The sequence below is a fragment of the Neophocaena asiaeorientalis genome, unplaced genomic scaffold (genome assembly GCF_003031525.2).
Source record: "Neophocaena asiaeorientalis asiaeorientalis breed wild unplaced genomic scaffold, Neophocaena_asiaeorientalis_V1.1 scaffold30, whole genome shotgun sequence".
NCBI classification, from domain to species: Eukaryota; Metazoa; Chordata; class Mammalia; order Artiodactyla; family Phocoenidae; genus Neophocaena; species Neophocaena asiaeorientalis.
Window position 1 is genome coordinate 7,564,998 of NW_020174923.1, and position 14,657 is coordinate 7,579,654.

Consider the following 14,657-nt stretch of genomic DNA (forward strand, 5'->3'; position numbering starts at 1 on the left):
GCAAGAGAAGCCACCACTATGAGAAGCCGGTGCACTGCAACAAAGAGTAGACCCTGCTCGCTGCAACTAGAGAAAGCCATGGTCAGTCACCTCATCACAGGTTGTTTTCTTAAAGGTTGATTTCTTAAAAACATCTATATTTTGGGACTCCCATGGTGGTCCAGTGGGTAAGACTCCACGCTCCCAATGCAGGGGGCCCGGGTTCAATCCCTGGTTGGGGAACTAGATCCCACATGCCGCAACTAAGAAGTCCACATGATGCAACTAAAGATCCTGCATGCCACAACTAAGACACGGCACAGCCAAAATAAATAAAGAAAAATTTTTAAAAATTTATATTTTCTAAATGTTAAGCATGAACAACTTTTTAAAGTTACTTAATAAATGTTATCTTTTCTTGTCCTTTGTCTGATGTATGTCTGTGGCCCCATTCCTAAGGAGTCCCTATTTTATTTGCCCCTACTGACCTCCCTTGCCCCCTATTCTATCCAGAATTTCTGCCCCACTGTCACTGCCTGATACCTGGCACAGAACTGTAGCAGTTCTTTTCTCCCAGCATGTACCGCTTTAGAACAAGAGTTAACGCAGCTGCATAATCTAAATGGTTGCTATCAGCCCTGGTCCAGAAGAGAGACCTCTACACCCTAAATGCCAATGAAATGTTCTCCGAAAAAGTTTAGTCTTTTAGATTAATGAAAACTCAACTTTCTGGTATTGTTCTAGTCTTCTGTCTTTCAAGGCAATAAAGGGTAAATAAGGGGCAATATGTAATACAGACAAAAGGCACAAAGAAATCCTTCAGTCGTTGAAAGCTGTCCCCAACCCAGAGGAGCCATTTTGGAGCAAGTCACTGAAAGGTCTGGATGCTTAAGACAACTCATCAGCGCAACTAAGCAAGCACCTCATACAAATATCACTCCGGGCGCAGGAGCTTGCTGCGAAGTCTCACGAAATGCCACTGTCCCTGCTGAGGCTGGAGACACAGGGAGCAGCCTGGTTTTTTCTCAGACGTTCTTCACCTAATATGGAGAAGGAGCTCTAAAAAAATGCCTCAATCACTGCCTACTTCATACAAACCAAGATCACCAGGATGTCTCATCTTTTGGAACTCACTTGGCTGTGCACACCCACAAACAGGTAAGAATTATCTCAGCAGGGGCATCAGGTAGTATGGCTTTGCATGAATACTGCATATGTACCACACATAAAACAAGATGTTCTGGTTTAGCTGTCTTTAAAAGGCCCAGGAACAAGAGGTGGCCCTTTAGGGCTAGAAGGCTAGGACAAGAGGTCAGACAGACACAAGGGACATAACAGTCATGCTGCTGCACCACCTGCTGGGCCGAATGTAACCCCTGACTTTAAGCAGACCCTTGTTGCTCCCATTTTTACTGAAGGCTGTCACTGTCAATTTCTTTGCCCTCCAAGCATAAGAACTCCTTGATAAACTCAGCTTTCAAAATAATTTTATTCAAGAGGGTACATCTTGAGACTGTTACCAAATCCCAAGCAGCAACAAAACACTACATGTTAAACACACGAGGAAAACCTCCAGACACACACAGAAGAGAACAGAATAGGTCCTTGCTCCTTACCTGGGCGATGGCTGACTCATTGTCGGCCAATCCCAGTAAAAAGATCCTCACTTTGTCGATCTTCACCGGGACCGTTCTGCCTCTCCATTCCACTTCACTCATGGTGGCTGCCTGCTTGGCTCGAGTCTGAGTGATCAAGGCCTGGAAGGTAGTTTTAAAAAGTTAAAGCTTTAACTGTGGATATGAGTGATCAAGGTGAAAATTAGCAGAAACTATCATTTGTCTCTTTCTAAAACTAACATATCACAGCTTATAGAGTATATACAAATTTGTATTTAAATTCCTCCCTGGCATATTTCTTAGCTTATAGAAACTCCAATATTAAAAGGACACGACAGAAGGTTAACGAGCAACACTAAGTTTTGGCAAGAGTGTAAGGAGAAAAGCAACGCAAGCAGAAATGTAAATTAGTAGAAACTTACTAAAAGTATTTGTCAATATGTATCAAAAGCTTCCAAAACATTCAATTGCACTTTTACAAATTTATCCTAAAGAAATAACTAAGAATGTATACAAAAACTGGGGACACAGATATTCATGGTAATACCAGTTACCACTTTAAACAATCAACAATAATGAGTGGTCAAATAAAACATGTACCACAATGGAATACCATGCGGTCATCAAAAGATGCATGGAAATGTATTTACTGAAGTGGAAAAAATACACGAGACATTAAATTTACGAAGCACGTTACTAAACGGTGTATGCTGAGATTCTATTTTTAAAACATATGCCTTTTCCTCTACATATACAAGTTTGCAGGACTTCCCTGGTGGAGCAGTGGTTAAGAATCTGCCTGCCAATGCAGGGGACACAGGTTCGAGCCCTAGTCCGGGAAGATCCCACATGCTGCAGAGCAACTAAGCCCGTGCCCCACAACTACTGAGCCTGTGCTCTAGAGCCCACGAGCCACAACTACTGAAGCCAGCACGACTAGAGCCCGAGCTCCGCAACCAGAGAAGCCACTGCAGTGAGAAGCCTGCGCACTAGTGAAGAGTAGCCTCTGCTCACCACAACTAGAGAAAGCCCGCATACAGTAGTGAAGACCCAAAGCAGCCATAAATAAATAAATAAATAAAATTTTTAAAAAAGTTTGCAAGATATTCATCATATCATTAACAGTGGTTACCTCTGGGTGGTAACCCACATGATTCTTTTTTTTTTTTAATTAATTTATTTTATTTTTTATTTTTGTCTGTGTTGGGTCTTTGTTGCTGTGGTGGCGAGCAGGGGCTACTGTTCATTGTGGTGCACAGGCTTCTCATTGCAATGGCTTCTCTTGTTGCGGAGCACGGGCTCTAGGTGCGTGGGCCTCAGCAGCTGCGGCACGCGGGCTCCAGAGCACAGGCTCAGCAGTTATGGCACACAGGCTTAGTTGCTCCGCAGCATGTGGGATCATCCCAGACCAGGGCTCGAACCCATGTCCCCTGCACTGGCAGGCAGATTCTCAACCACTGCACCACAAAGGAAGCCCCTAAATATTCTATTTATTTCCCCCCAATCGTTCCCAGTCTTTTATATTTCCTACTTTTTCTATGAGTACCAAATTCTTAAGAAAGTTGAACACTTTAAAATATTAAGGCAAAATAGTTTTTGCTAAAAATAGATATAAATATGCATATATTGACAGCAATTATCCTCGGATGATGGGATTATGGATTACTTCTTTTACTGGACTTTTTTCAAACCAAAGACTTTTCACAAAAATGTGCATACTAGATTACCTCCAATTTTTCAGCCAGGAGACCCTCAGTGCCCCCAGACCTCAATCTCATCTGCATGAGTTCATTGATAGCTGACTGGTCCCCTGAGAAAAAGAGAGATAGTGAGTGGAAAATCCTCGAGGGAGTTGGGTGTTCCCTCAAGAACCACTAGATTCAACTCCAAGCTCTTCTCCCTCCATAAGCACGTTTCAAGGCCTCCCAAGTCCTTTCACAAAGCTCTTGGTGAGTAAAGAAGATGGCAGGGCCAAAACTGAAGCAATGGAATTCCCTTCCGGATTTCGAGCAGGGCTAACTCCGACAAGTCTACTTTTTTCATCAACCAAAACCCACACCAAATATGGAAGCAAGGGAAAGGGAAGAATGTTAAAGAAATTCTCCAGGCTCTCTGAGATGAACTACCACCAAGCCACCTGTCGATACCCCATGCAGCCCGCTCACCAATGTTATATGCACAGTAGCGGATGTTGGGCGAGATCTCCTCCACTCGCTGGTTGTACAGCACAGCCTGCTCTTCTGTGAAAGCGCTGGCCAGCTTCTCATAGATAGTCCTGCGAGGAAAGAAACATCACGGCTCACAGCAGCCTCACTTTAAGAAAATAAACTCACAAGGAACACAGACCAACTAACAGAACTTGCATGTTCTGAGGCTGAAAGAGAAGAATCAACATTTCTAAAGAGAAGAAAAAAAGAAAGAAATTGTAATAACTTTCACAGAAACAAGCATTAGCTGATCTGCAGCTTGAATGTGACTATCATCAAAACTGGTCACAGCCTTTGGACCAGAGGACTTACTTGCATTTGTTAAAAGCCTCAATGGCAGCTTTCCATTCTTGATGTTCAAACCGCAGCATTCCTGAGAGGTAAGCTGTGTAAGCCTGTAAGGTGACGGGAAAGAGAAACTGCTTCAACACCCGACAACCAGACAGCCCAACCTCCTCTACTTGCTTCGAACTTTGATATCAAGAATACAGAGGGCTGCCCTGGTGGCGCAGTGGTTGAGAGTCCGCCTGCCGATGCAGGGGACGCCGGTTCGTGCCCCGGTCCGGGAAGATCCCACATGCCGCGAAGCGGCTGGGCCCGTGAGCCATGGCCGCTGAGCCTGCGCGTCCGGAGCCTGTGCTCCGCGATGGGAGAGGCCAAACAGTGAGAGGCCCGTGTAACCCCCCACCAAAAAAAAAAAAAAAAAAATTAAAAAAAAAAAAAAAAGAATACAGAGATATTCAGGTTGATTCTAAAAGAAAAAAATTTATTTCAGTAATAAAATGTGATACATAGGTAATTTTATGATTCATTTTACTTCCTAGGAAAGAACTTCAAAATAAAGAAAATTTGTTCCCTTCATTTTATTTAACAACCCGCTTCTGGGCTATAACATAAGCATTAAAAGTTGAAATATCTTTCATCTCTTTTCAAATATTCATTAAGAAAAAAGTTCTTATTTTGTGCACTTCCCAGATACAAGTTCTCCATGCACGTATCAAAAGAAGCATGGGCTTTCTTAAAAGTTAGAGCTAATTGTTAAAAACCAAGAGCTCAAAAACAAAAACAAGAGCCAACTTCACCTTTTAAAAGCAAGATTAAGTTTTTTCCTCTCCTGACTACAAACATATAATGTAAGAAACTCTGTTCTGTTTACATCTCTAATCTCCACAATAAAGCAAAACTGATGTTGAGACACTAACCTGAGCCTCCAACTTGGTCTTGGCGTCCACACGATTGCTCTCACACAAGCGTTCCAACTCCTCCGCATGCTTCACAGCTTTGCGTAGGCGAGATAACAAGTGGAACCGTTTTCGGGGTTCAGTGTTGGCTTCCTGTTTGAGCTGCATGGCATAGCTCCAGGCTCTCTCAGCATCCATCAGAACCAGAAGCAAATATCTAAACCAGAGACAGAATGGGCCAACTGAACAGCAAAGGCCAGGAGCACCAGACTCAGATATTCTCTGACGTGCAATCTTTGGCCTCTCAACTTTTCCCTATGCTCTGCCTTGCTTTCCTCCTCAGAGCTGCTCTTCAGTATCAACCATGGCTCCCAAATCAGCATCTCTGATAGGTTTCTAACCACCTATCAGACACATCTCATTGAAAAGCCTGCTATTGCCTCAAACTTGGCAAACCCAGACTTACCCCTCCCAAATTTAACAAATAGAGGCAGTCTAGGCACATAGTCTGGCCTCATCTTTGAATCATAGCTCCTTCATCTCAACTCAGTTAGAAAGCAAGTCCTTGAGAAGCAGTGTATACATACATATATATGTGTGTGTGTGTATTTTTTTAAATTGAAGTATAGCTGACTTAAAATATCATATTAGTTTCAGGTGTACCACACAGAGATCCGATATTTCTATATATTACGAAACGATCACCACAGGAAGTCTAGTCACCATACAAAGGTGTTCCTATATTATTGACTATATTCCCTATGTCGTGCATTATATATCCCTGCGACTCTACTGTATAACTGGAAGTCTGTACTTCTTAATCCCCTTCCCCTATTTCACCCACCCCTTCCCACTTCTCTCCCCTCTGGCAGCCACCAGCTTGTTCTCTACAAGTCTTTTTGTTTGTTCATTTGTTTTTTAGATTCCACATATAAGTGAGATCATACAGTATTTGTCTTCCTCTAATTTCACTTAGCATAATACTCTCTATGTCCATCCATGTTGTCGCAAATGGCAAGATTTCATTCTTTTTTATGGCTGAGTCACATATATGTAACCTGATCTTGCTTTTAAAAGATGAAGTTGGCATCCCTTGTTTTTGTTTCTGAGCTCTGGTTTAAATATACATATAAATATAGATATAGACATAGATTTAGATATAAAACCTTCTTTATCTATTATCTATCAGTGGACACTTAGGCTGCTTCCATATCTTAGCTATTGTAAACAATGCTACACAATAAACACTGGCGTGCATATATCTTTTTTAATTCGTGTTTTTGGGAGTTTTTTTCAGATAAATACCCAGAAGTGGAATTGCTGACTCATACAGTTCTATTTTTAATTTTCGGAGGAACCTCTGTACTGTTTTCCATAGTGACCGCACCAATTTACACTCCCACCAACAGTGCACGAGGGTTCCCTTCTCTCCACATCCTCACCAACACTTGTTATTTCTTGTCTTTTTGATAACAGCTATTCCGACAGGTGCGAGGTGATATCTCATCGTGGTTCTGATTTGCATTTCCCTGACAACTAGTGATGTGGAGCATCTTTTCAGGTGCCTGATGGCCATCTATATAACTTCCTTGGAAAAATTTCTATTCAGATCCTCTGCCCATTTTTTAATCGAATTGTTTTTTTTGATATTGAGTTATATGAGTTCTTTATATATTTTGGATATTAACCCCTCATCGGATATGTCATTTGGAAGTATCTTCTCCCATTTAATAGGTTGCCTGTTCATTTTGTTGATGATTTCTTTCGCTGTGCAAAGAGAGGCAGTATACTGAAGTGGTTAAGAGCTTGGATTGGAATCTCAGTGCCACCACTCACTAGCTGTATGACTTTGGGCAAAATACTAACCCTTTCTGTGCTTCACTCTCCCATGCAGTGATACATATAACACACTTAGACCAGAGCCTGGCACTTACTAACTGCTATATAAGTTAGCTACTTTATTATTATTATGGTGAATCTTTCTTTAAACTACTGCCTTGATTCATCTTCCTTTAACTGTAGCTTAGCCTGGTCTCACTGTTATAAGACTCTTCCTAACTTGATCTCATCGGACTTAATCAATCCATCCTGCTTCATCCCATCACGCTCTAGTTTTCTGACCGTGTCTCATACACCAAGCTCCGAGCCTCCTCGCTGCCTGAGCAGTAGCTAACAACTGCCCAGAGCATTACAGTTCCTACACTGCATGCAGACACCATGGCATGCTGTTTCCCTGAACACAGAATGTCTTTTCCTCTCACAAACCCTTAAAGGTCCAGCCTCCTCCATGCAGGCTTCCTGGCTTCCCCATCAAGAACCCCCAAACTAACTTCTCCCTTCCAAGACTTCAGAATTCTTATGAGTAAATTACACACAATATAGCAGTTTTGCTATCTTGTAGTGTTCCCTGTTCTGTACTCAAACAATATCTCTCAACAATATCAGAGTCAATGAGGTTCAATAACTATGCCTCCCCAACTCTTCTACATCCAATACGGTGTCTAACTCAGTTCTGGCCACATACCGGACCAGGGGGCAGCAAACTTTTTTCATAAAGGGCCCAACAGTAAGTATTTTAGGCTTTATAGGCCCTATGGTCTCTGTCACAACTACTCTGCTACTGTAGCACAAAAGCAGCTGTAAGCATATCTAAATAAATGGTGTGGCTGTGTTCCAACTTTATTTACAATAAACAGGTGGCAGGAAGACCATTTTGGCTCACAGGTCAAAGTCTGAGGAACTGACCCATAGACTTTTAATACATATTGCTTTCATAGAGTAATCCTGCCATGTTAAGCATGAATGCATTGAGCATTGAAATACAAAACTCTTCTGTAATAATTCACACATGGCCAGATTTCGCTTAAGACATAATGATTTAAGTAAGTACTCAGACATTGAGATTTGCGTTCTAGAAACCTTACCTAATAACCAGTTAGAGTCTAATCGCTGACTTCAACATTTGCCATTCTACCACAGCTCCTGAACAAGTTAGAGAGTCTCTCTGAGGCTCAGTCTCCTCATTTTATAACACAGGAGTAGTAAAGATGTCTATCCCACAGGATCACGTGAAATAACTAAGAGTCTGACACAACACCTGTCACGCTGTAATTGTTCAATAAATGTATTAGCAAGATGCATTCAGCACTTAGCACTGAGCAGTCAATACCTGTTATCAGTCAGAAGATCTTCAGTTACTTTTTTCCCTGTGAATTTGTGTCTGTTCCCCATCTTGAAGTTGAGTGTTTTCCGAAGACGTCTTTGTCTACGGGAACAGTAGCCTCTGTAGGAAACCACAACCAAAAATCATTCGGCCAAGCTGATAATACTTTCAATAGTAAATTCTACAATAAGGTAAGGTCAAAAGTTCGGGGTATTGCTACTTATGGTTGCTACAGATACCACCATCCTCTTGTAAACATTTACTGAATGGAAACTTGCAAGCAATATGACTGGTATCACAGAAAACATGAAGAGACAAGGACACAGTACCCATTCTCAAAGAACCCGTACTCTAGTTGGAGAGAATCATGCAGATAGAATGGCAACCATTAAAAAACAAGGCCAATGTCAAATTGAATGTATAGGACACAAGTAATCATTCTCTTCTTGTTAACCCACTTTGCTGGGGTGGACTTATGGTGGGTTTCCAAAGAATGAGTAGGATTCTGATGGATGTAAAAGGGAAGAAGGGGCATCCTGAGGGAGACTGTGATGACAATGAAGACGTGGAGAAAGAAACTGCAAGCATATTTGAAGAAAAATGAGGAGGTTAATTAGGATATCAATAAGAAAACTATAAACATCACCTCTATGCCAAGCCTCTCTCTTCTGTACTCATGCAACTTTTTATTCTTACTTCTACTACGATATGAGGGCATTATATTATGTTCTTAATATGTCTATCTCACTAACATAAACTCCTTTAGTGCAAAGATGATTTTATTTTCAAGTTTCCCCCAATGTCATAGCACAGTGCCTAACATATAGACGTGCAATAAATGTATTTTGACTAAATTGTGTAAAAGTACATGTAAAATTTTACCACCCTTAATCAAATAATATAGCATAAAATTTACAATGCAAAATGATATTAAATGGTACTTCAAAATCTCAGTCTTAAAGCTACCAGAGCGGACTTCCCTGGTGGCGCAGTGGTTAAGAATCCGCCTCCCAATTCAGGGCACACGGGTTCGAGCCCTGGTCCGGGAAGATCCCACATGCCGCGGGGCAACGAAGCCCGTGCACCACAACCACTGAGCCTGCACTCTAGAGCCCTGAGCCCACATGCTGCAACTACTGAAGCCTGCGTGACTAGAGCCCGTGCTCCGCAACAAGAGAAGCCACCGCAATGAGAAGCCCATGCACCACAATGCAGAGTAGCCCCTGCTCGCTGCAACCAGAGAAAGCCCGAGTGCAGCAACGAAGACCCAACACAGCCAAAAATAAATAAATAAATTATTAAAATAAAAAAGCTACCAGAGCACAGGTTATTAAAAAGAAGAAATAATAGTCTGACCGAATCTATGAACTAGATCTTTTCCCTCGATTCATAATTATGCTTTAATTATCACTTACCCTTTCACATAAAAATCAAATGGGACACTCACACATTATGAGTAGAAATATAAATCGGTAAAAATTTTCCGGCAATATGGATACATTTATCAAGATCCTTAAAAATGTTCATACTCCCTGAACTGACCGTCTATTTCTATACTACTCTATGCTGAAGAAATGATCAGAAATACAAAAAGGTATGAACAGAGATTCACGGGAACGATGTTTTTAAACCTACAAAACTGGCTACGATATAAATAACCAACTTGGGGGAATAGGTAAATAAATTATGGTAGGCCTATATATTGAGTTATAATGCAACTAATAAAAATCACGTGTATGGAACATTTTTATAGGCATGGAGAAATACATACCATATAACGTTAGGCAAAAAAGCGGAAAACAAAGTTGTATATACGATATGAGCAAACATGAAAAAAATGCATAGAAAAAGACTAGAAGAACAAAAATACTACTTGGTAGGCACATACATACAAATATATTTATGTACTAAAAGACATAAAAACGTACTAAAAGGTACACATCAAAGTCATTTTTATGTTATGAATATTTTACCACCAAAAAATCTAATTAAAAATGTAACATTGAAAACAATTAATAATAACTAGAAAAAGCAAAAACAAAAATCGGAGTCAACCAGTAGCCATTCAATTGGGGAACAAAAGCAGACTGCGATTCATCCCTGCAATGGAATACTACTGAGCAGTATCTATTAGGTGAGAGAATCTAGACACAAAAGGCTATGTTCTGAAAAAAGCAAAACTATAACAGTGGAAATCAGAACAGTGATTGCCAACAGCTGGAATGTAACCCAGATCCTACAATACAGTTAAGTTTAAAAAGAAAAAGATTACCATAACTATTATTTTCAGCAGAAGCCTCCAATGTTATCTGCAATACTGTGAGACAAAATGGATAAAAAGATTGGCTCCTTTTAAATTTGAAAGTTAAGTATCTTCCTGAGAATTCAACACAAGTTAAGAACTAGACTTCCTAGGTATACTTTCTGTTACAGCAGAATGAGTAGGATAGTAAAAGAGCAAACCAAATTTGAAAATTCCAGAGATTTGTACATATCTTGCACATGATACTAACCTGTACCTCTGAAAATCTCCATGCCGTAAACCATGCTGCTGCTGGGATTCCTTAATAATCTGAAGAACTAGAGCCAAGATTAAGGAAAAGCTTACAGTGCCAAGAATCCAAATAACTCAAAACATTCATCTATATTAGTACTATTGGTCTACATCTGTATCAAATCACAGCACATTAAACATTTCTGAAATACTTAGTACATTAGTGAAATCTCTGGTAAGCATTTTCAATAGCTCTCTTATAGTAGGACAGGACCAGGGCTAAGCATGTAGAAAAGTTGACTGCCTGAACTGTTACTACTTTCAAACTAAAAAAGGAGGGCATCATTAGCCATTGAGGATTAATGAGACCCAACACCTAAAGCTGCTGGATTCTAAATACTGACTACATCTGGGGTGGTTCCCAGTGATTTACACCTGGACCCAATGTTTTACTCATTTTAGCAGATTCAGGTTATAAATGACGTGTACTACTCCTCTATTTGCATAACCTCCTACATCTGCCAAATCTGACTTTCCTTAACAGCTGTGATGCTGCATGTGCCTATGGTGAGCACATGCCAACCAAACCAGACCACAGTTTGCATTAAAATACTAGTTTTTCTTTAAAAAAAAAAAAAAAAAAGCCTTGAGCAAACTCTCCTTTTTAAGAACCTTAAAATATTTTAAGATTATGTCCCAAGCTTCAGGATGTCCAACGACCTTTGTCTACAATTTTAGTTTTCTTTTAAAGTTTCCTCAATGCTTCTTTACAGATGTATTTTAAAACACTGAACAATAAAAGGGCTATTTCAGTAACTAAAAAGAGACAAACATATATAAGCTGTGCAGTAAAATCAAGGCATTCTAACATCCATTTGAAAGGATACCACCAGTTCAAAAAGTAAAACTTCAATCTCCTGAAAACTTCACTATATTAAGATGTCAAGCTAAATGTATTATTTCAGAAATTCACCTACATTTTCTCCACTACTTATTCATTTCAAAAAGCCACAAACTAATGTCATCAACACTCAATTGTGGTACACTCTGATGAAAACTAGAAACCGATTCACCTGAATGACTCTCAACAAGATAAAAGGTCTACAGACCTATTAAGAAAGCTATACAAGTAATGTTAACCTACAATGATTTATATTCAAAATGGGCAATAAGCTTTCCCTTACAACACGTAACTTTTGCCTCCATTTCCAAAGCATCAAACTGTAATTTTTATTATCCATTCCCCGACAGTTGTCAGACAGAAGTATTAGGCCAAAAGGTCAAGACTGCAGTTTCCACTCCCCAGTTCAGTGGCCCCAGTTGCCAAGGCAGTAGTTCACCAGAGTGGCCAGTGTCAGCCCCATCACCAGCCCTCCAACTGGGCAACTGCGGGGAAACTGAAGAAAACTGCCCAATATTCCGGTGCCGCTTGAAAGAAGAGGACGTTCCCCAGACTGGAAGACAAAGAAGACGCGAGGAAAGGCCAGTCGAAAACCAGACCCTGAAACTCGTAAGTGCCAAAAAGTAGAAGCGAGAGAAACTGCAACCTTCGGCCTCTCCTGCCCACGTCGTGCCGCAACCCGCCGCCTCTCCCGCCCCCGGCCCGCCAGCTCGACACGTAGTCATTGCGAGTTAGGCCCGATTACTGTAGGATACTCTCCAAACTCAGGCTATCTCCGAATTCTTTGTTTGCCTTCGATCCAGCTGAAGGCCGTTCGTTTTCCTTATTTTCCTCTCCTCCGGCACCGCGTCCACCACCGCTACCGCCGCTGCTGCTACCACCGCCGCCTGCAGGAACCTGTTTCTCAGCAGCCATCTTGCCCCTGCGCCGCAGAGCAGGACGGGATAGAGAAGGCGGGACGACCGGGGAGAGAGAGAGAGAGCGGAGCCGGCTCGGACGGGCTGACGGGATACCGGCAGACTCCGCCGCCGACGTGCCTGCCCGCAGGCAGCGGCCACTTGTTGGAGTGTGCCTGCGCGTGGACTAGGCTTCCGGGTCTCAAACGGTGGTGGCCTATGCTGAGGGCCTGGAAGCTCGCGGACGCCGTAACTGCGGAGGTCTGCTGGGGGCAATCCTACTTCCCATCCACCAAGGGTGGAGGATCCGGAGATGTCCCCCTCCCACACCTCCTGCATCCCTGCACAGGGGATCCGGCTCACGTCCCGCGCACAGAGAGCGGGTGCAGTTGGCTAAGACCTTTGGATTTCGGAGTGTCTACCTCCCCGGGGGCTCCGGAGATGGGGTTCCCACCCTACGCAACGAAACACCACGCCTGGGAGGAACCGCCTCTGTCTGCGCTTTCCTTTGGAGCCGACCATAGTGCAGGGACTTTCCCTAATGGATGGGGATCGGTGCCTTTCCCTGGACTTCCGGTCGAGCAGTCCGCGGAGTGAGAAGTGCTGAAGCGAGGGATACCATCAATCTTTCCTCTGCAATATGGCACTGCGAGCTCTGGAGTCTGATCTCTGCAGCTCCAATTCTGCCTCTGCCATTACTGGTTGGGAGATGTTGGGCAAATAATCTCCCTCTAAACCTTTTCCCTCATCTGTGAATGGGGATAACCAATTAGGGTGGTTATGAAGACTAAATTAAATGGTGCATTTTTAAAGTAAGTCTGCACTAATCATTAGGGAAATGCAAATCAAAACCACAATGAGTGGGCCTCCCTGGTGGCGCAGTGGTTGAGAGTCCGCCTGCCGATGCAGGGGACACGGGTTCGTGCCCCGGTCCGGGAAGATCCCACATGCCGCGGAGTGGCTGGGCCCGTGAGCCATGGCCGCTGAGCCTGTGCGTCTGGAGCCTGTGCTCGGCAGCAGGAGAGGCCACAGCAGTGAGAGGCCCGTGTACCGCAAAAAAAAAAAAAAAACCACAATGAGTGATCACCTCACACCCATTAAGGTGGCTACTATTAAAAGGATAATAATAACAGAAAATAACATGTATTGGCGAGGATGTGGAGAAGTTGTAACCTTGGTGCACTTTTGGTGCAAATATAAAATGGTACATCCACAGTGGAAGACAAAAGAATTGCCATATGATCCAGCAATTTCATTCTGGGTATATATCCAAAGGATTGAAAGCAGGGTCTTGAAGAGTTATTTGCACACCCACGTTTATAGTAACATTATTCACAATAGCCAAGAGATGGAAGCAACCCAGCGGCCCTCAGGGATGAGCAAAATATGGTCTGTCCATACAATGGAATATTATTCAGCCTTAAAAGGGAAGGAAATTCTGACACATGCTACAACATGATTGAAGCTTGGAAATATTGTGCTAAGTAAGCCAGTTATGAAAAGATATGGTATGATTCCACTAATATAAGGTATCTAGTGTAGTCAAATTCATAGAAAGTAGAATGATTGGTTGCTGGGGGCTAAAGGCAGGGGAAATGGAGAGTTATTGTTTAATGGGTATAGGCTGTCAGTTTTGCAAGATCAAAAAGTTCTCAAGATTGGTTGCACACCCATGTGAATATACTTAACACTACTGAACTATACACTTAAAATGTTTAAGGTGGCAAACTGTGTTTTGTATATTTTACCAAAAATTAAAAATAATTTTTAAAAAAGTAAGTCTCCGGGCTTCCCTGGTGGCGCAGTGGTTGAGAGTCCGTCTGCCGATGCAGGGGACATGGGTTCGTGCCTCGGTCCGGGAAGATCCCACATGCCGCGGAGCGGCTGGGCCCATGAGCCATGGCCGCTGAGCCTGTGCGTCAACATTGTCGATGAATTCCATAAAAAGGAATGAAGTACTGATACATGCTACATTGTCGATGAATCTTGAAATCATTAGGCTAAGTGAAAGAAGGTATACACAGAAGGCCACATATTGTATGATTCCATTTATATAAAATGTCCAGAATAGGCAAATCTACAGAGACAAAGAGTGGTTGTGTAGGGCTAGGGGTGGGAGGCAGGAACAAAAACATCCTAAAATTGATTGTGGTGATGGTTGCATAACTCTGTGAATATACTAAGAAACAAATGAACATTTTATGTGGGTAAATTGTATGG

The 14,657-nt window shown here is 42.2% G+C and overlaps 1 protein-coding gene across 1 annotated transcript in view; it reads right to left on the reverse strand.

Moving 5' to 3' along the window:
• The window catches only part of SRP68 (signal recognition particle 68), a 29,824-nt gene extending 17,338 nt beyond the window's left edge, over positions 1-12,486 (reverse strand). Inside the window, exons 1-8 of the mRNA XM_024760967.1 lie at positions 12,297-12,486; positions 10,660-10,726; positions 8,153-8,266; positions 5,005-5,200; positions 4,115-4,197; positions 3,761-3,870; positions 3,323-3,405; positions 1,596-1,736 (exon numbers count right to left, since the gene is read on the reverse strand). Of these exons, the coding sequence (XP_024616735.1) occupies positions 1,596-1,736; positions 3,323-3,405; positions 3,761-3,870; positions 4,115-4,197; positions 5,005-5,200; positions 8,153-8,266; positions 10,660-10,726; positions 12,297-12,456 (954 nt within the window). The 5' untranslated portion in view covers positions 12,457-12,486. The remainder of the gene's footprint in view (positions 1-1,595; positions 1,737-3,322; positions 3,406-3,760; positions 3,871-4,114; positions 4,198-5,004; positions 5,201-8,152; positions 8,267-10,659; positions 10,727-12,296) is intronic.
• Positions 12,487-14,657: the final 2,171 nt, after the last annotated feature.